Genomic DNA, 18,937 nt, shown 5'->3' with positions numbered 1-18,937 from the left:
CAACCACCATTCGAAGGTCGTCCAGTTTTATCACGAACAGCTGAGGCTTCACGCACCGATTTTATATACTCACCGGTATCTCTCCGTTCGTCCGAAGGTACCTGACGAATAGTTATCCATACTCCCCTCCACAGTGGCGGCCAGTAGCGGAGAAGCTTAGTTTGACGCAGGAAATTAGTTAGCCTAACGACTGGCCTTAATTTCAGATTAGACGATTTTGGTGACAAAGAGTAACTAAGTCACAGATACCCCCATCCAAGACCGCTTCTCTCTTGGAATACGTGAGAAGAGGATGGAGTGCAAGTTACAGAACTAAAGTGATACCCTCCAATTCATAGACGATTGACTAAATAGGGAGTACCTATAGAAATAGGTACAGAATTATAGGAACGCGATGGAGTAGTGCTCGCTATACCTACCAAAGTACTCCCTCCATCAAAATAGCTAGGCTAGCATCCTGCTTCGGTATACTAATGCTAGTCTCGGGAAGACATCGAACACTGGGTTAGCAGATAGTGTAGTTATATCTACATTACATGCCCCTGTAACAACCAGTGCCGTGGCTAGCGATGATGGGGAGAGATACGAGTTGCCGAGCTACCTCATTGAGATTCAGCTGCATGAATGGCTACCAGGATGCAGATTATCTATATCCAATGTGTCTCATGGACCATCAAATACATTACTTAACGGCTAATCACGCATATTATTACAAGATATCTTCGATGGTAGATCTCCCCAGACACCCCCAAGGTTCTCCCGAGGTTCCCCAGATATCCTGATCTATATATGATTTAACAGTGCCTCAATCCAAGGCATCTCTGTTTCAACCAGAACTTCCTTCGTCATTTACACTATGGGTCTCTTTAAAGTGATATTCACGGCAGTTGCTGCCTTGTCAGCTGTGGATGCTGCAGAGCTGCTGAGCTCTGCGAAGAGCAAGGACATTATCCCAAATTCCTACCTTGTTGTTATGAAAGATTCTGTCTCATCCGCTGAGTTGGATTCTCATGTGTCCTGGGTTACTGGCCTTCATCGTGAGGGTATTGCCAAACGAGGCGCCGAAAACCTGGGTGGTTTCAAACATTCCTACAAGATCAACGGATGGCATGCGTACAGCGGATCCTTTGACAGTGAGACCCTTGCCAGCATTCTTGACAATGACAAAGTGAGTGATACATGTAACGCTACTTGGAGTGGATGAGAGCTGTGTTGGTTAACAATCTTAATGGCATGAAGGTCGACTTTGTCGAGCACGACCGTCACGTTTACATCAGCGGATTCGTCACGCAAAAGGATGCCCCGTCCTGGGGACTTGGAAGGGTCTCTCACCGGATGAACGGCACTCGTGATTACGTCTACGATGAAAGTGCTGGCAGCGGCATAACATTCTACGGTGTTGATACCGGAATCGATATCCACCACCCTGACTTTGGCGGGCGTGCTGTCTGGGGTATCAATGTTGTCAATGGCACCAAGGACAACGACCGCCATGGCCACGGAACCCACACTGCTGCCACCGCGGCAGGAACCAAATACGGTCTTGCTAAGAAGGCTAATGTTGTTGCCGTGAAGGCTCTTAACGATTACGGTGCCGGGTTATGGAGCAACATTATGAAAGCCCTCGAGTGGTGTGTTAATGACGCTCGCGAGAAAAAGATCCTCGGGAAAGCGGTTTTGAATTTGTCGATTAGCGGCGGAAAGGTGGTGGCTGCAAACCAGGCTATTACCAATGCTGCAAAGGCTGGTATATTTGTTTCTGTCGCCGCTGGTAACGACAACGTAAGTCACAACCCACAATAGGTACGGGTATATACTCTTCCCCATACTGACACTCCATTATAGCAAGATGCAACGAACAAAAGCCCTGCTTCTGCGGAAAATGTCTGCTGTGCCGCTGCTACCACTATCAGGGACGATAAGGCTAAGTTCTCTAACTATGGATCCGTTGGTAAGTTTTCCCATGACTGCCTGACTCTAGCATTGAATTGCACCTCTGGAGCTAACAGCTTATCCAGTGAAGCTTTACGCACCCGGTCAAGGAATCACCTCTGCCACGCCTAATAACCAAACCGGAGTCATGTCCGGAACCTCCATGGCCGCCCCCCATATTGGTGGTGTTGGTGCTACACTCATGGCCTCTAAGGGAATTGCTCCATCTGCCGTTTGTGCAGAGCTTATCAAGATGGCTTCTGGGCCTGTCCTGAACCCAGGTGCTAACACCACTAACAAGCTTCTATACAACGGCAGTGGTAAATAAATCGATGCATCTGTCCCCGAGATTATAATTCTAAACAGATATCACAATGTAGAGGCGTACTTAGCATTTTTACGGATGCTAGTATCTCTTTAGATACTGATACTCTCTGGGGCATACGTGAACGAGTCCTGTATTTGTTATTTTCTTTGGTTGATTGATCAATTGAAAGGCTGGTCCATACATACTGCTTTATATGACTTAAGGAAATGACAGGCCATATATGACATCATTTACATATTGGTTTGTAAACATGTATACATGGTATAGTTACTGGACTATAAAACAGATGCTGGTGTCATAATGGACTATTTTAAAGACGCTTTAGAGTTAAAAAATGGCTAATTATACTTTCTACTAGGACCTGCTAATCCCCTCCCACTCTTCCCGCATCCTTTATTCCTCAGTTTTTTTGCCGCATTTTGAACATGTTTTCAGTTGCTCCAAAATCTGATGAAGCCTAGCATTTTTAGCCCCGCTATAGAATATACCCTTGAGCTTATTGGTGCATTCCTCAATCTGACGACCAGGTACGCTAGCATATCAACAGATCTCAACAGATAGCTAGGGCCTGCTCAACTTCCGGTTCTATGATTCAGGGTCTTGACTTGACGTCCAAAAGTTAGGGAAGATGTCCAGTTGGTTGGCCTAAAAACCTCTTCACGCTTCTTAGTGGTGGAGCTTAAAACCGTATGTCTTATTGCAGACGTAGTGGTTTGAGTGAAGATCCCTATAAGCTCCCCCTCGAAGCTGTACTATTGAAGACCGTTTCCGCGGTGGGGTAAATTGGACTTAACACTCCTTTCAGATTGAATGTTTGCGCCTAAACGACATAAACTCCTTCGAGAGTGGCAATCGGTCTACATGGGATGAGTCCGGTACGACTATAGGGGTATTACGGGAGGAGTCATTTCCGGCCATGGTGCTGGGTGCAGCTATATAAAGACTTCCTCCCGATAGCTTTGATCGCATGATGATTATAGCCAGGTATTCTATAACTCGAACCATTTATGCTGCAATAATTTAGCAGCCGACTTCCTTGCTCCAGGATCGATTTCCAGAATGTCCTTCACAGAGGCATATCAATAAACAGGTTTCAAAATTGAAATTTGTGCGAACCTGTTTCTATAAATTGAGCCCGGATATCGACACCAATGTCCCAGGGCGCAGCTATAGTCACCTCAGCTGCCCTTGGAGTAGGGAACTGGATTAAGCCGGAGAGATGGCGTTCTCTCCAAGATGTTGGTATTATAGTCAGCTCAACAGCACATTCCGGAGTTTACACCTCTAGAAGAATGTTGTTAGTTTTAGATCTAGGAAGATGAGAGTTAGAATAATAACATAGTATAGTGGAGATAGCAGTGTCGATGGTGCTTTACCAGTATGAATGACAATACATTCTCTGTGGAGGAAATCGAGGCCTAGAAGCTGCTTCGTAATGAATTTCACAGCCCTTACGGGCAGTTTTCCATCCTCGAACTTGATGGTTTGAAAGCTAAGATGATGCCCTAGAACGTCAAACGCTAAGAAAATATGATCTCCATTGGGTCCTATGTGCTAAATTGCTCAAGAAGATGAGGCATATATATTTAGTGCCTTGGTTCTAGACATTTCGGAGATTTCCGGATGAATTATCTCTAAGATGTCATGTTTGCTGCTATAATAGTCGGCCCTTAATGCCGTAAGTGCTACGTATCCCTGATGCTACTCATTATTAACTTAGTATGCAAAGGATTAATGAACTTACTTGGAATCTCGGACTAGCCAAACGGTAGAATATTGTCCATATCCAAGCTTCCGTAGGATGGTAAACTGGCCATGATGGAACGTGTCCCCCAGACCAACCCGATGGAAACCGCCACTCTGGTAAAAGTCTGGTTCTTCAGCAGTTAGGCGAGAATCAGCATTCCCTAGTAATGCAAGTTGCGAGAGTAACTTAAAAGCTTTTGATATTCTTCTATCTGGGATAAGGAAGTCTTTAGAATATTCGACTTGTTTACTCCGTACCTCAGTCACTACTCCATCCAAAGCTCAGGGGCTACGGAGAGCTGGGTTTAGGTAAAACATGAGCTGCTCCCTCAACCGCAGATGATGGGTGAGTTGTCCTCTGCATCACCAGCAGATAGAAGGTAGTCTTGGTAACCAAAAGGGTCAGATGTGAAGTAAGAACCTGGATGGGTCTAGAGACTGCACGTGATAGACCTGGGCAAAGCCTTGGCCGTGACTGACTTCATCTGCCCTGAGGTACGGAGTTTAATATCTCAACGCTTCCGATGGCAATTATAATTAACATTTATCGCGACAACAGCACGTATAATAATAGAATGGAAAACTTCCAGTGTGATGATCCTGTTCTTCCGAGAGCTTCCTGGCCTCTGGGCTCATTTTACGCAGCGAATGAGGGAGAGGCGTTCTGTTGCTTTTATACGAGGTCACCTGTGGCCTGAGATTAACCCAGAGACGTACAGGGTCACGCCGGCGAAAGTCAAATCCCAAGAGGTTTAATGAGCTGCATCTCGCTCAAGTGTTGGTTATTTTGCCGTCAAAATTCTCTGGCACAGACACTGGGCAACAAAGAGAGCCATGGTCGCCGAAGGACTGACCAGGATGGAGAAATAAGAAGCGCGAAACGAGGAAACAGCATACTGTTTCCTGCATGCGAGGGGACAGGGAGGCAGAAACAGAGACAAGAAGGGAGGGCTGCTGAAGCTTTCCGCTTCTAACCCAAGGAACAGCAGGGGATCGACTCTCCAGACGATGAGGCGATGTTACATCCCTGCACTGTCCTCGCCGGCCAAGAAGAAAAGGCCAAGGGAGGCAAGCCTGGGGAGCGCAGATAACAATAAAAATGGAGAAGAGCCATGCCTGTATGTTGTGCAACTCTGTTCCGACTTGCAGAATGCGGGTTAGCTCCAGGCAGGGAGTTTGTTGTTGGTGGAGTTGAATTGGGTTTTCCCCCAGGACATGGAGAAGCATGGTAACGGACGAAGGAGCTGGGAGGAGCGAGTTAGATAATTCTCTACGGGGATACGGGGGGGAGATGTGAGTTGGGATATAAGTATTTAAACCCTCCCACCCAGGCACATTGTCAGGGTGTGGAGAGGTCGGCTTCCTTTTCTCTTTTTGCGGCCAGTTGTTGCGCTTGGAAGCAAAACTCCCTGTTTTCCGAGTTGCTACTCTCGTTACTCCAGCATGAAGGTAGGTGGTGGTGTCTGGGGACATGGCAGCCGGTGGTGGAAGCAGTGACAGTTAAACTGACAGACATCCCAGTTCCTCTCGCTACTTCTGCTGGCGGGCATCGCCCAAGCCATTGTTCCTCCTCGTGAGCCTCGTCCACCAACCGGTGGCGGCAACAAGCTGTTGACCTACAAGGAGTGTGTCCCTAGAGCTACTATCTCTCCAAGGTCGACGTCCCTTGCCTGGATTAACAGTGATGAAGATGGCCAGTACATCTCCCAGTCTGACGATGGAGCATTGATCCTCCAGAATATCGTCACGAACACCAACAAGACTCTCGTTGCCGCAGACAAGGTACCCAAGGGTTACTACGACTACTGGTTCAAGCCAGACCTTTCCGCTGTCTTATGGGCGACCAACTACACCAAGCAGTACCGTCACTCTTACTTTGCCAACTACTTCATTCTGGACATTGAGAAGGGTTCGTTGACCCCCCTATCCCAGGACCAGGCTGGTGACATCCAGTATGCTCAATGGAGCCCTATGGACAACTCTATCGCCTATGTCCGTGGAAACGACCTGTATATCTGGAACAACGGCAAGACCAAGCGTATTACCGAAAATGGCGGCCCGGACATCTTCAATGGTGTCCCTGACTGGGTATACGAGGAAGAAATCTTCGGAGACCGGTTCGCTCTTTGGTTCTCACCTGACGGTGAATACCTTGCCTACCTCCGCTTCAACGAGACTGGAGTCCCAACCTACACTATTCCGTACTACAAGAACAAGCAAAAGATCGCCCCTGCCTACCCAAGGGAACTGGAGATCCGCTACCCTAAAGTCTCTGCGAAGAACCCAACCGTGCAATTCCACTTGTTAAACATTGCTTCATCCCAGGAGACCACTATCCCAGTTACTGCGTTCCCGGAAAACGACCTTGTGATTGGTGAGGTTGCTTGGCTCAGCAGTGGCCACGATAGTGTAGCATACCGTGCCTTCAACCGTGTCCAGGATAGAGAAAAGATTGTCAGCGTCAAGGTCGAGTCAAAGGAGTCCAAGGTTATTCGCGAAAGAGATGGCACCGACGGCTGGATCGACAACCTTCTGTCTATGTCATATATCGGAGATGTTAACGGCAAGGAGTACTACGTCGATATCTCTGATGCTTCTGGCTGGGCACATATTTACCTCTACCCGGTTGATGGAGGAAAGGAGATTGCACTAACAACGGGAGAATGGGAAGTCGTTGCCATTCTCAAGGTTGACACGAAGAAGAAGCTGATCTACTTCACCTCCACCAAATATCACAGCACCACCCGACACGTCTACTCTGTCTCGTATGACACAAAGGTCATGACCCCTCTCGTCAACGATAAGGAGGCTGCGTACTACACTGCATCCTTCTCGGCCAAGGGTGGCTACTATATCCTGTCCTACCAAGGCCCAAATGTTCCATACCAAGAACTCTACTCCACCAAGGACAGTAAGAAGCCTCTCAAGACGATCACTAGCAATGATGCATTGCTTGAGAAGCTGAAGGAGTACAAGCTCCCCAAGGTTAGCTTCTTTGAGATCAAGCTTCCATCTGGTGAAACCCTCAATGTTAAGCAACGCCTGCCACCTAACTTCAACCCACACAAGAAGTACCCTGTCCTCTTCACTCCGTATGGTGGCCCTGGCGCCCAAGAGGTCAGCCAAGCATGGAATTCATTGGATTTCAAATCCTACATCACATCCGACCCTGAGCTTGAATACGTTACCTGGACTGTCGACAACCGTGGAACCGGCTACAAGGGCCGCAAGTTCCGCAGCGCCGTGGCTAAGCGTCTCGGTTTCCTCGAACCCCAGGACCAGGTCTTTGCTGCCAAGGAGCTGCTAAAAAACCGTTGGGCTGATAAGGACCATATTGGAATCTGGGGATGGAGCTATGGCGGTTTCTTGACCGCTAAGACCCTCGAAACTGACAGTGGTGTATTCACTTTTGGCATCAGTACTGCTCCTGTCTCCGATTTCAGACTCTACGACAGCATGTACACTGAGCGTTATATGAAGACCGTTGAACTAAACGCTGACGGCTACAGTGAGACTGCCGTGCACAAGGTTGATGGCTTTAAGAACCTCAAGGGTCATTATCTCATCCAGCATGGAACCGGTGACGACAACGTCCACTTCCAAAACGCTGCTGTCCTTTCCAACACCTTGATGAACGGCGGTGTAACTGCAGACAAGTTGACTACTCAGTGGTTTACTGACTCGGACCACGGCATCAGATACGATATGGACTCCACTTACCAGTACAAGCAGCTGGCTAAGATGGTCTACGACCAGAAACAACGAAAGCCAGAACGCCCACCAATGCACCAGTGGAGCAAGAGAGTTTTAGCCGCCTTGTTCGGTGAGAGGGCTGAGGAATGAAATACCATATGAGATCCATGCCTTTTTGGTCTTCTATGATAAACACCGCTATTTTTATAATTTATTATGTATATATTTAGGAAGATGTAGATGTATCTTCTCAGTGAAATTAACTTCACCTTCATAGACCATACCTGGGTGTTGAGTTTTGATTGGCTCTTTTACCTTAAATTTTCTTTAAGCTGCTGAGTCAGCTTCAGGTACGCATGCACGGACCACATTCAATGTTTAAACAGCTTATTAATAGCTGTGATTACATCATCGGGACAATTCCACGAACTTCGCTGACAGTCTCTCGAAGAGGATCGTTGACCACGCATTCGCAACAGGTGGCGGATCATGTTATAATACAGCTTGGAGCCACTCTGTGGCAGTCAGACACGACGACTTCTTTCCCTCATTTACAGGAATTTGTCTCATCGATTAGTATTAGGCCTGGGTTTAGAGATATGGAGGGGCTTTCGTGGAGCAGGAAGCTCGCTGTCTCGCCGCCGAATAAGACTCTGAAGCTCACCGGAGACAAGATCGCCTTACCACAAACAGCTCTTGAACAGATACTCGCTGCCGTTCGAACTATCCCGTCTCCTACGCAGGAAAATCCTTTATCTGTCGACCTCAACTCTCACAGTTCCATCGGTAGCAACGATGCACGACAACGAGAGCTCCCGCATCCTCTGACATTCCGCCTCGTTAACCCTATTAATGGGCGAGTGGTGCATTCGGGAATTAGGGAGTTCTCTGCTGATGATAATGAGGTCTCCCTAAGTCCGTTCCTTCGTGAAAGCCTTGGTATAGAGGACCATAGCTTTGATGTTGAGCTAGACGCCACCCAAACAGACGCGCTGCCTACGATTACGGTTCACGCTGCCCAGCTTCCTAAGGGATCTTATGTACGATTGAGGCCACTAGAAGCAGGATATGATGTGGAAGATTGGAAAGCCTTACTAGAGCGGCAATTGCGGGACAATTATACAACACTCTCTGTGGGGGAGGTTTTGACAGTGGTGGCCAACAGAAGTGAGACTATGCAGTTCCTCATCGACAAGGTACAGCCGGAAGGGAATGCAATATGTATTGTCGATACGGATTTAGAAGTGGATATAGAACCCATGGATGAGGATCAAGCCCGTGAGAGCTTGAAAAGGAGGCTTGCAAAGAAAACTCGAGCGCCCGAAAACGGTGCGCAAAGTTCAATCGGTGGTAAGATCACAGATGGACAGGAAATCAACGGACAAGTGCTACCGGGAGACTATGTGGATTATGAGCTTGAGGCCTGGGAACGGTCAAAGCGTCTAATCTTAGAACTGGACCTGGATAATGATGAGGTGGCTGTTGATATCTTTGCATCTCCATTTTCAACCAGGCAAAGAGCTCGACCTCGCAATGACCAACATGTATGGGGAAATTTCTCGACCAACTTTCCGAAAATGATTGAGATCAAACCTACGAACGTGGAACTGCACGATGTGGATTGTTTATATGTTTCGATTCATGCATCTCATACGCAAATGAGAGGGCAGAATGGTTCTACAGAACCAAGCCACACGCAGCCGATTGGGTTCCAGCTACGGGTAACCACCTCTGCTATACCTAGTGCCGCGACGGAAGCTGATGGTCTAGACCAAAGTACTCGTGGCTCTGACGAAACGCAATGCACGAATTGTCGTCAATGGGTTCCAAAAGCAACCATGATCCTACACGAGAATTTTTGTCTTCGAAACAATGTGGTGTGTCCAAAATGCAAGAAAGTGTTCCAGAAACGATCACCCGAATGGGAAAACCATTGGCATTGTCCCCATGATGATTCAAGTGGAACTGGGGACGCGAGTCAGGATAGACATAATACTGTATTCCACTCTGCCCATACCTGCCCGGATTGCAAATATGTTTGCAAGAACCTTCCGGACCTAGCCCAGCATCGGACTACAGTATGCCCTGAGAAGCTTATACTGTGCCAATTCTGCCATCTTGTTGTTCCCCAAAAAGGAGAATCAGACCCAGACGTTCTAGACCCAGAAGTAGTCCTTTCCAACCTCACCCCACACGAGTTGGTTGATGGTGGAAGAACAACAGACTGCCATTTATGCCACAAAATTGTTCGTCTTCGGGATATGAATACCCATTTACGCCATCACGAGCTTGACCGAGTCTCGCGGCCTTCCCCACAAATATGCCTCAATGTCAACTGCAGCCGGACAATTAATGGTCCAAACTATAAGCAAAGAGATCTGACGAACGATACCCTTGGACTTTGCAAAGTATGCTTCGGTCCTTTATACGTAGATGTTTATGACCCTGAGGGCAAGGCACTTCGCCGTCGTATTGAACGGAAGTACCTTTCTCAAATGCTTACTGGATGTGGAAAACCATGGTGCCGCAATAAATACTGCAAGACTGGCCGTGCCAGTTGCAAGATTGAGCCCGGGACTACACTCGCTTCTAAAGAGATCCTTACAATGATCAAGCCATTAGTTGAAAGCGTTTCTATTGGACCTACAGTTGTTAATACCTCGCCTCTGTATTTCTGTACAGACGAGGCTACTGAAAGGAGAAGAGAGCTAGCTGAAATTTTGGCAGCCGAAGTCGTTGCTGACGTGGGCTCCCGTACAGAAAGTTACGAAATAGAATGGTGCATAGCAGCCATGGAGTCTGCCAGCGGAGACCCATTCAAGGCGAGAGAGTGGCTTCAAAACTGGGCTCCGAAGAAAGGAGAGACATATATGAACTCGTCTTGATTGCGGCTCCGTACTAGATACGAATTTTATGTGAATAATCACGAGTATCTGACGATCCTTACGAATACCAATACACACTAATGCAGATAAGAATGGATACAACACAATACTCTTGTACAAATTTATGGGAACATCTTTCCTACGGATCAACTTGGTCGACTGCAATTTAGAGAGGTCAAATGTACTCAGAAGGATTCGGATACAAGAAGAATTTGGACGAAAGAAGAATTTATTAGAGAACTGAGCGAACATAAACTAATAGGGGTTAGATCCCAGGCTATTAGATCCACCGTCACACTCTGCCGAACTTAAAACCGAAGAGCTTCTGCCCATTTGGGGTTGAAGGATTACTTCCATTAGGACTTTCAGGGCAAAGAAGCAGAAAAGGAAATGAAAAAGCAAAGCAACGAGGGGAGGCCCCTTATTATATACCCAGCACCATGCACAGATTCATTGCGAGGGAGGCAGAGGATATGGCGTTGGGGATTCCCAAAAGCGCCGGACGTCTCAGATCGAATTTGACCACAGTGAACCCATACACTGGGCTGAGGCTTGGTTATGGGCGGTTCGATCTAGTAGTAGTCGTCGTATCCCTTGTATCCATAGTCCTTGTCGTCATATCCCTTGTAGCCATAGTCATCATGGCCATAGTCTTTGTGACCATAGTCCTTGTGGCCATAGTCCTTGTGGCCATAGTCCTTGTGGCCATAGTCCTTATGGTCATAGTCCTTGTGGTCATAGTCCTTGTGGTCCTTGGGGTCGTACTCTTTCTTGCCATAGTCCTTCTTACCATAGTCCTTCTTGCCATAGTCCTTCTTGCCATAGTCGTTCTTGCCATAGTCCTTCTTGTCGTCGCGGCGTTGCTTAGCGTTGACCCTGTTGTGGGACACCTTGTTGTGGTCGATTCTGAACTTAGCATCGACATCAACGAAAGTGATCGGGTGCGCAACGCTGGCAGAGCAGGTCTGAGGAGAGTGCTTCTATATCGCCAAAGCCTCGCGGGTCAATTTTTGACACCAAGTCATGAGTCCGTGGGGAGGGATACTCACGTCTCCGTTGTTGTTGCAGCAGACAACAACACTGTCACAGTTGACTGAGCTGCCGGTCAACTTGGTGCAGGTGCTTCCTTTGGTCTTATCGGGAGAGCAGCAGTAAGGGGCACCGGATTGACATTTGATCTGCAGATGCCAGTTGGGTCAATACCAGACCATATAATATGGAATCAAGTGCATATTAGGTGCATGGAGAGCATAGAACCTCTACATACGTCTTGGATCTCAAGCTTGTTGCTGTGTGGGCGGTGAGGCCTGTGGCCAGCAGAGACACCAGCAGCCAAAATGGCAACGGCAAGGACTTGTGTGAGTTGCATGTTGATTCAAATGGAGTATTTTGTTCGGACTCAATCAACTTGAGAAGAGAAGGGTTTGATGTCTGCTTGTTGTGAGTGATGATAGAAAGGGAGATTCTTCACTGGATGTTTAGGAGCCTTTTATATTACCATGGGGGGTTATTTGCCTTGATTTTCCCAGGCAATACTTCTCCTCAGCTGTGAGAGGATGGTTTCCCCCTTCCAAGGACGAATTGGTATGCTCTGGAGCCTATACCATCTCTACAACCTCCCATCCAACACGACTTGGACATGCCAATGGCTACACCCGGTCCTGGCTATTGCATCCTTTTCGCCTCTAGACCTCGTCTAGGCTAACTATGAGCTGATCCTATGTAGGACTATGGCGCCCCAGGAATAACATATTTCGAGCCATGGAACAATCTCTGTCTAGCACTGTGCACGCCTGGTTGTCAACCACCTAATACTGTCATCTTGTTCCACCCGATGCTGGCTGGTAGCACCAAGCCAAGTTAGCCCGGAATGAACCTTCCGGAGCATAGTAAAGGTACGTCACCACTAGCTCACTGAGGTTCGGTCGAACTTCTGCAGCGGTAGCAAAGATGACATAATTATGATGAAGGATGGAGGGAGCTGGATCTGATAGGTGCTGCATTGTCGGTTTTCGGGCGAAATGGTTGGCCAATGTTCCACCGTCGTCGGGTTGGACGTGCGTTCCACGAGGATCATAGCTGGCAAATCGAGAGCTCTCGTCCACCATATGTGACACCATTGTTCACCAAACGAAAAAAAAAAATATCGCTGGCTACCATGGACTCGAGAACTTTAACCCCTCAATTGGGCCTAATTAGCTATTGCTAGTCTCCGTCTCCTCAGGGAGTAACTTGGCTGCCTATTATCCGCACCCATCAGCCTGCAGGAACATGGGAGCTAACCATGGCTGTGTAACCCGCGGTTAAGGATGGATGGTATGAAAGTACCTCTCTACTCATCTCTATATCCGCATCTATACTTCATTGTATAGAAGAGTCTCTTTGAAACTTTCAGGAACAGGTTTTGGGGCATTTTGACACATGAAGACGTCTCCAAATCCCGGGAAGGGATGACAGCAATCTATCTCCTGAAAAATCCTATATTCGGGTCACCACATTACTTCTGTGTTGCTTCAACTTCCCCTCCATGGCCAGGCAAGCGGGGAAGAGATTGTTCTGTGACTCCGTTCTCGAGAGGCAATGGTCAATTTGAAAATGGTGGAGCCAACAGATCATGGCCACGACGGCGGAATACCACCACTTTCTATAGAACTCGAAGGTATTCACTAGCTCTCGACTCTTGTGCCACTATTCAGGTATCAGTCTTACACAGATAACTCAGAGCGGGGGATGAGAGGGGAAGAGACTCAAGCTGGTCGAATGTTGCTCTCTCTCTCACTCGATGTTCATTTGGTGAACAATGCACCGCATTTTCAGTCGGCCTTCAGTTATAGATAAAGGACATGACATCTTCCCTCGATAAAAGGATGGGAAGGGTAATATCAGCAATCAGCAGCAAATTCAGCACTCCTTTTACCTGGTTTCGTTAACTTCAAGAAAGCATTGTCACATCTACTTTTACCTGCTTTCCAAAATGAAGGTTTTCTACGCTACTTATCTTGTTTCCTTCTACTTTTACCTTTCTTTAGTGACAGCCTCCCCAGTCCGTCCTGGCAGCACAACCCTAAGCCCTGTTGCTGAGTCTCAAGCCCGAGCTTTCAATGCTCCCCGTGCTAGAAACGTAACTTCTGAGGCTGTCCCGGTTCCATTATCAACTGGATCCGCGGAGACTGGCACAGAGGAACAGGCTTCAAGTGAGGCTACTCCAACTCAGGCCTCTGCTGCCCTTTCTGAAGGACAGGCTACCCCCGAAATATCTGCTACTGCCACTGAAACCCAAGATGCCTCTGAGACCCAAGCTTCTTCTGAGGCCCAAACTACTTCTGAGTCCCAGACCTCGGAGACCCAAACTACCTCTGAGACGTCTGTCTCCGTTACTGAGATGACATCAGCTGCCCCTGAGATGACTGGCACCGCCACTGAAAACCAGGCTGCCCCTCAGATCACTGCTGCAGCTACTGAAAGCCAGGCTGCCCCCGAAATGACCTCGACCGCCTCTGGAATGGCCTCCCAGTCTGAGGCATCTCCAACTCAGGCTGAGGCTAGCCCTCAAGAGACTATGGGATCTTCACCTTCACCTTCACTATCACCATCAGTTTCAGAGGAGGCCCCCAATAGCGAAGCTCACCGTGTCCACAAAGCTAGCCCTAAGCAGGGTAATCTATGCAAGACTGGTGACTCTTACTGCTGTGATGAGAAGGATGGAAGTATGTTATCAACTCATCCAGTTTCCACCATTTACAGCCCTATGCTAACCAGTATGTTTTCTTAGAAAATACCTGTATCAAGTCGAGGACAAGCTGCGACCAGAAAGTTATCTGCTGCAACAACGATAATGGCGTAAGTTATTGTCTCTCAATTTGTGGCTATTGTATCAATAATATCTGGGCACTAACCCCTCTCAAAAATAGTATCAATTTTGTATGGGTGATATCAACTTCAACATGCCAATCACCTTTAACATTGACGTGGACTTGGATTTCTAAGCTTGTCGTTGTATGAAGATACATAAGCATCTTGTCGCTCTTTTGTCTCTTTTTCTTTTGTTTAGGATATCCCATGCCGTCCTTTTAGTCCCTTAATAGCGCTGCTAGCCAGCTGATGGGATATGTTTCTAGAAGAAGGATTTAGGGCCCTGCTCTAGTACATTGCAGGCGATATGGATTCTCACTCCTTATCAAGCTATTATTTAGAGAAATATAGCAGCTCTTCTCCTTGCCCAAAACAGCCCAATTACCAGTCTGTAACCATCTATAGCATCTGTTCATACTTCTCAGAACACAATAGCAGGTAGGCAGGTTGGTTACATGCCAGGTTTCCACAGCCGGGAGAAGGAGTCAACAAGGTAGGGGTACTGGGATTTTCAGATAAAAACGCTTTATATATAATTAAATAGCCACAGGATATCTCATATTTTTAAGTGCCATCCCAAATACACATAGCTGGCCCCATCCGTTTTCCTCGGACCTCCGGACCTCCCCTGAAACGATGCTACTCTATACTGAACAGCTCAAAGCCGATGCGCACAGCTTTCACCCAGGTAAGACGAGTAATTAAGAGGGTCATATAATGTCATATATTTTGTGGAACGCTTTCCCTTTCTTCTGTATTAACCCCCAGTAGCCTTAGCGACTAGAGTGCCGCCACCTCTAGAAGAGAAGATACCCATAATCCCGAAAACAACATAAAACAGTGCTAGAGGGTATGCGACTAGGAATCTCATACCACGCATTCGAGCTACGGCGCAAAACATGCCTGAACTGCTGTACGTGCACCACCCAACAGCGGCGGTGGTAAGTAAGTAGCCGAATACGGTGTCCATGGGTATCAAGATTCCCACAAGGCTGGTTAGGACAAGGGGTAGGAAACAGTATCCCAGGACGCTGGCGGAGCGAGGAAAAGTAAGAGTCGATGAGAAATGGCCCCCTTGGGCTCCATGGCCATGGCCAGCGTCTGAAGGATTCATGTTCATGTTCATGCCTGTGGAGTCGTGGGATACTCCGTTTGTCGACGGGTCAAGGGTAGGTGACATCAGGCTGAGGATGAGGTGGATAATTACTGATCCGAAAACAGCTACGCCGTAGATGTAGCCGTAGAATACCTTTCCTGATAACAGGAGGAATGTTCCGTACAGCAGAATGTAAAGGAGGGCGCCATAGAGGTCGTTATCGTCCATCAAGTGCTGGTCGATTCGTGCGAAGGGATTTAGCACCGAGAGTGTCTATCAAGCATTGGATGTCAGTAAAGTAAAAACGTACGCGCGCGCTGAATTGAAACAAACGAAGTAGATGTGAGCGCCTACCTTCGTGCGTATATGCTCAAAATTTACCCCTAGTTCTTCAAGCAACGGGGGTTCATCCTCATAGCCTTCTGTCCCAAACGCAGCCAGCCATCCCATCCGTAGTCCTCCTTGCTCGCCCATTCGACCACTGACGGCATCAGCACCTCCGCCAAAGCCAGCTGATCCGCCAAAGGACGCTCCTCCGCTACCTAATGGGGGGTAGGCAGATGATGACGAGCTACCTCCATAGCCGCCGTAGGAGACCTGTGCGGGCGTTGTATGGCCCGAGACCGACGAATATGAGGAAGGATAGAACTGGAGATTTTGCGCCGAGGGCTGCTGTGGAGGGACGCCGTACGGTTGATGCTGTTGTTGCTGGTAGAACCCGGCCATGGTGGCCTTTGCGGTGAGGTTGCCACGAATCCAAGGAGAGCGGGCGGTGTCTGGGCGAGAAAGGGTCGAAGAAGGCAATTGTCTGTCGCACAGAGTGTACTGGAACTGAACTGCGGGATAAATCAGTAGAATGCACAAGTTATGCGCTGGCCAAGCTGCGGAATGGTCGTTGCTGTCAGGTTCCAGGCGTTGTTATCTGGTTACCTATTTATTTGGTTTTGGTGGAGGATGGAAAGTTGGATGGTCCGCGCCAATCAGTCAGTGGTGGATACTCTTAACTAAACGTCAAAGTTAACAACCTACAAAGTGTTGATGGCGATGGATGAATTGAGAATGGATTTCAAAAGCCCTCTTTCTTTTTTTTTTGAACATAGGAAAATATATGAATGTTGATACAGGTAGTCTACAAGAAGCTGATTCCGACTCCGAGCTGAAGGCCTTTTCTGCCTTCTTCTCCTTTCCTAACGACAAGCGGCAGCGAGAAGTTCAGTTCAAATCTGGCGGCAGGATGGGCATAAACAAGTCCAACTCCGGCAGCAACGCTTGGAAGGCCGTTCTGAAGCTCACTAAAGGTATGGAAGACACTCTCCCGAACCTCAGCATGGGTAGTGGGAGCTGCACCGGAGGGTGTTTTCAGAGCAAGGAGGCGGCCACCGTTGACGAAGGCTTGGAGCCGGAAAGGCTTGTCTGCGCCAACACGGGGAAGAGGGAAGAAGAGGTTAGCGCTTCCGGCTGCATATACATCACCACCTAGCGCATCTGAGCCGCCGCGAGGTCCGAGGCCACATTGCCTGAAGCCACGGACATCTGTTGGTCCTCCAAGCTGGAAGCGGTCGTTGATCCTCGAGAGCTGAGGTTTTGGGTCGGAGTCAAGGCCCAGTGGGTACAGAAGGCCGGCACGGAAGCTCGATGTAAAACTTATTCCGCAATCTTTCTTAACTAGTGGAATGGGGACTGGAATCGCTGTCTGAGCTTCCACTTCTGACTTCCAGAAAGACACGTCTCCTTTCAAGGGACCCCATCCAGCGAGTTCGTTCAGAGTCTTTGCATAAAATCCTCTAGTGGGTAGAATGGGGTTATCCCGACGATCGTTGACCCACGTATGCGAGATGCTGGTCTTCACGCTATCTCCTGCGTTTTCGCGAATACCCAAAGACGCATCAGTAGCCAAACCGGTGACCTGGCGCCAGAAGCCGTTGAGAGCCAACTCTTGTCGGTGGCCATGGCCATTCAACCACCGGAGCTTTGTCCAGCCGCCCTTTAACACCTCTTCGTGGCTTGACCAGGGTTTCTTTGTGTCACTCGCGACGACGCCGGTCTCCCATCGGTAGTTAGGATCACTAAGAATCGGGGTTTCGAAAATGGCCTGGTAAGACGACCTTGTGCGTGTGCCGAGGGAAGCATTGAGATTCAAAGTTTCTGCACCACCAAGGATATTCCGCCAGAGGACGTTTGCGTATGCCGAACCTTCTGCGTTTCCAAGGTCGGTTCCGGTTTTCACGAGTAGTCTAGATTTCTCTTTGGTAGCAAGATATATACTGATGTCGGTGGGAGTGGTGCTTGGGTCGGTTTGTGACGGTTTATCGAGGTGAATACCAATTGGATGTTCAAAAATGTCTGTTGGTAGAGATTAGCGAACATTCACGCATAAATCTCAGTGGTTTGAAGATTTTGAGTGAGCTTCGAGACCTACCGAATTGACTGAGCCTGTCTGTGCATTTTGATACCTCCTCCAGAGTCTCGGCCAGGGTAAGCGTGCGGTCTTTATTTTCCTTTAGCAAAGGGCTGAGAGCCTTCTCGAGAAAGCCCCGCCTCGTATGCGGCGCATTGAGGACTTGGACGGAGGAAATGGTGCATGGTAATGTAGAATTCTGGTCGATCTGGATACCGGACAAATCAGTCGAATGCCACAAACACAGACAAACGCAATTGACAACCAGCACTGACCAATTCAGCCAGGCGAGCCTGGGCCTTCTGGTAGATGTTGCTTATCCGCTCATTGACTGCTTTCTTGCGCTCCTCCAGCACCTTTGGGTCTACCTCCGGGTTTCGAAGACGGTCGAAGATCTAGGCAAACAAGACATAAACAGGGTAAGCCGGATGGTCCAATCGAGTTTCTCTTTCCCGGGCAGATCTTACCTCGTCTCCGCCGTTGGATGAAGAAACCATTGCGGCTTCTGCAACAGCTGTCGACTGCGTCTGTCAATGGCCGTCAGCCTCCTCTTTTTTCTCCCTTTGAAGCGCTTCTTCGTCCGCTTCGTCGTCGTCCTTTTTGCTTGTCTGCAACTTCGCGGCGTCGACTTTCGCAAAACTATGTAAGCAGCGTCACGTGAGTATGACGGAAGGTAGGGTCACGTGTCATGACTTGCATGGGAAAAGAAGCAGCGAAAAGCATCGAAAACATCGAAAGATCTTCATCTTCATTCTCTCTCGGCATCAGCGTCAGCATCAGCATCAGCATCGGCATCGGCATTGGCATCGGCGCTTTCTTCCCGCTTATACTAGTGCATTGTCCCCGGCGGACTGGTTGACAGGAGCTTCGTCGGCTGCAGGACAGGCTTCTCCGGGTTTACAATTCTCAGGCTGCTCGCGTTTTGTCGTCTCTCGAGGGCGCCCCTTAACTATTCTTACTGCGCAAGAGACAGCTAGACCGGCCAGGGTTACCGCGCATCATGGCCA

At 48.4% G+C, this 18,937-nt stretch overlaps 7 protein-coding genes across 7 annotated transcripts; 4 read left to right on the top strand and 3 right to left on the bottom strand.

Moving 5' to 3' along the window:
- Positions 1 to 856: 856 nt before the first annotated feature.
- Positions 857 to 2,260, top strand: ARB_06111 (uncharacterized protein; the record flags this gene model as incomplete). Its single annotated transcript, XM_003015753.1, has 4 exons — positions 857 to 1,168; positions 1,240 to 1,782; positions 1,846 to 1,951; positions 2,019 to 2,260. The coding sequence occupies 4 exons, from the start codon at positions 857 to 859 to the stop codon at positions 2,258 to 2,260; spliced, it is 1,203 nt and encodes a 400-aa protein (XP_003015799.1).
- Positions 2,261 to 5,449: 3,189 nt separating this feature from the next.
- Positions 5,450 to 7,849, top strand: ARB_06110 (uncharacterized protein; the record flags this gene model as incomplete). Its single annotated transcript, XM_003015752.1, has 2 exons — positions 5,450 to 5,455; positions 5,519 to 7,849. 2 exons carry the CDS (start codon positions 5,450 to 5,452, stop codon positions 7,847 to 7,849), a joined length of 2,337 nt encoding a protein of 778 aa, XP_003015798.1.
- A 449-nt stretch (positions 7,850 to 8,298) lies between these two features.
- Positions 8,299 to 10,584, top strand: ARB_06109 (uncharacterized protein; the record flags this gene model as incomplete). The annotated part of the gene is made up of 1 exon (XM_003015751.1): positions 8,299 to 10,584. The coding sequence occupies one exon, from the start codon at positions 8,299 to 8,301 to the stop codon at positions 10,582 to 10,584; it is 2,286 nt and encodes a 761-aa protein (XP_003015797.1).
- A 572-nt stretch (positions 10,585 to 11,156) lies between these two features.
- Positions 11,157 to 11,953, bottom strand: ARB_06108 (uncharacterized protein; the record flags this gene model as incomplete). Its single annotated transcript, XM_003015750.1, has 3 exons — positions 11,157 to 11,564; positions 11,634 to 11,762; positions 11,852 to 11,953. 3 exons carry the CDS (start codon positions 11,951 to 11,953, stop codon positions 11,157 to 11,159), a joined length of 639 nt encoding a protein of 212 aa, XP_003015796.1.
- A 1,605-nt stretch (positions 11,954 to 13,558) lies between these two features.
- On the top strand, positions 13,559 to 14,570 carry ARB_06107 (serine-threonine rich protein, putative; the record flags this gene model as incomplete). The annotated part of the gene is made up of 3 exons (XM_003015749.1): positions 13,559 to 14,291; positions 14,357 to 14,424; positions 14,496 to 14,570. 3 exons carry the CDS (start codon positions 13,559 to 13,561, stop codon positions 14,568 to 14,570), a joined length of 876 nt encoding a protein of 291 aa, XP_003015795.1.
- Positions 14,571 to 15,193: 623 nt separating this feature from the next.
- ARB_06106 (uncharacterized protein) lies at positions 15,194 to 16,258 on the bottom strand (the record flags this gene model as incomplete). The annotated part of the gene is made up of 2 exons (XM_003015748.1): positions 15,194 to 15,766; positions 15,914 to 16,258. 2 exons carry the CDS (start codon positions 16,256 to 16,258, stop codon positions 15,194 to 15,196), a joined length of 918 nt encoding a protein of 305 aa, XP_003015794.1.
- A 403-nt stretch (positions 16,259 to 16,661) lies between these two features.
- On the bottom strand, positions 16,662 to 18,427 carry ARB_06105 (uncharacterized protein; the record flags this gene model as incomplete). The annotated part of the gene is made up of 4 exons (XM_003015747.1): positions 16,662 to 17,875; positions 17,952 to 18,138; positions 18,206 to 18,325; positions 18,398 to 18,427. 4 exons carry the CDS (start codon positions 18,425 to 18,427, stop codon positions 16,662 to 16,664), a joined length of 1,551 nt encoding a protein of 516 aa, XP_003015793.1.
- Between the last annotated feature and the right edge of the window lie 510 nt (positions 18,428 to 18,937).

Source organism: Trichophyton benhamiae (genome assembly GCF_000151125.1).
Source record: "Trichophyton benhamiae CBS 112371 chromosome Unknown Abenha-G-c-322p01.r1, whole genome shotgun sequence".
Classification (NCBI taxonomy): domain Eukaryota; kingdom Fungi; phylum Ascomycota; class Eurotiomycetes; order Onygenales; family Arthrodermataceae; genus Trichophyton; species Trichophyton benhamiae.
This window is presented reverse-complemented; position numbering and strand designations above follow the sequence as displayed.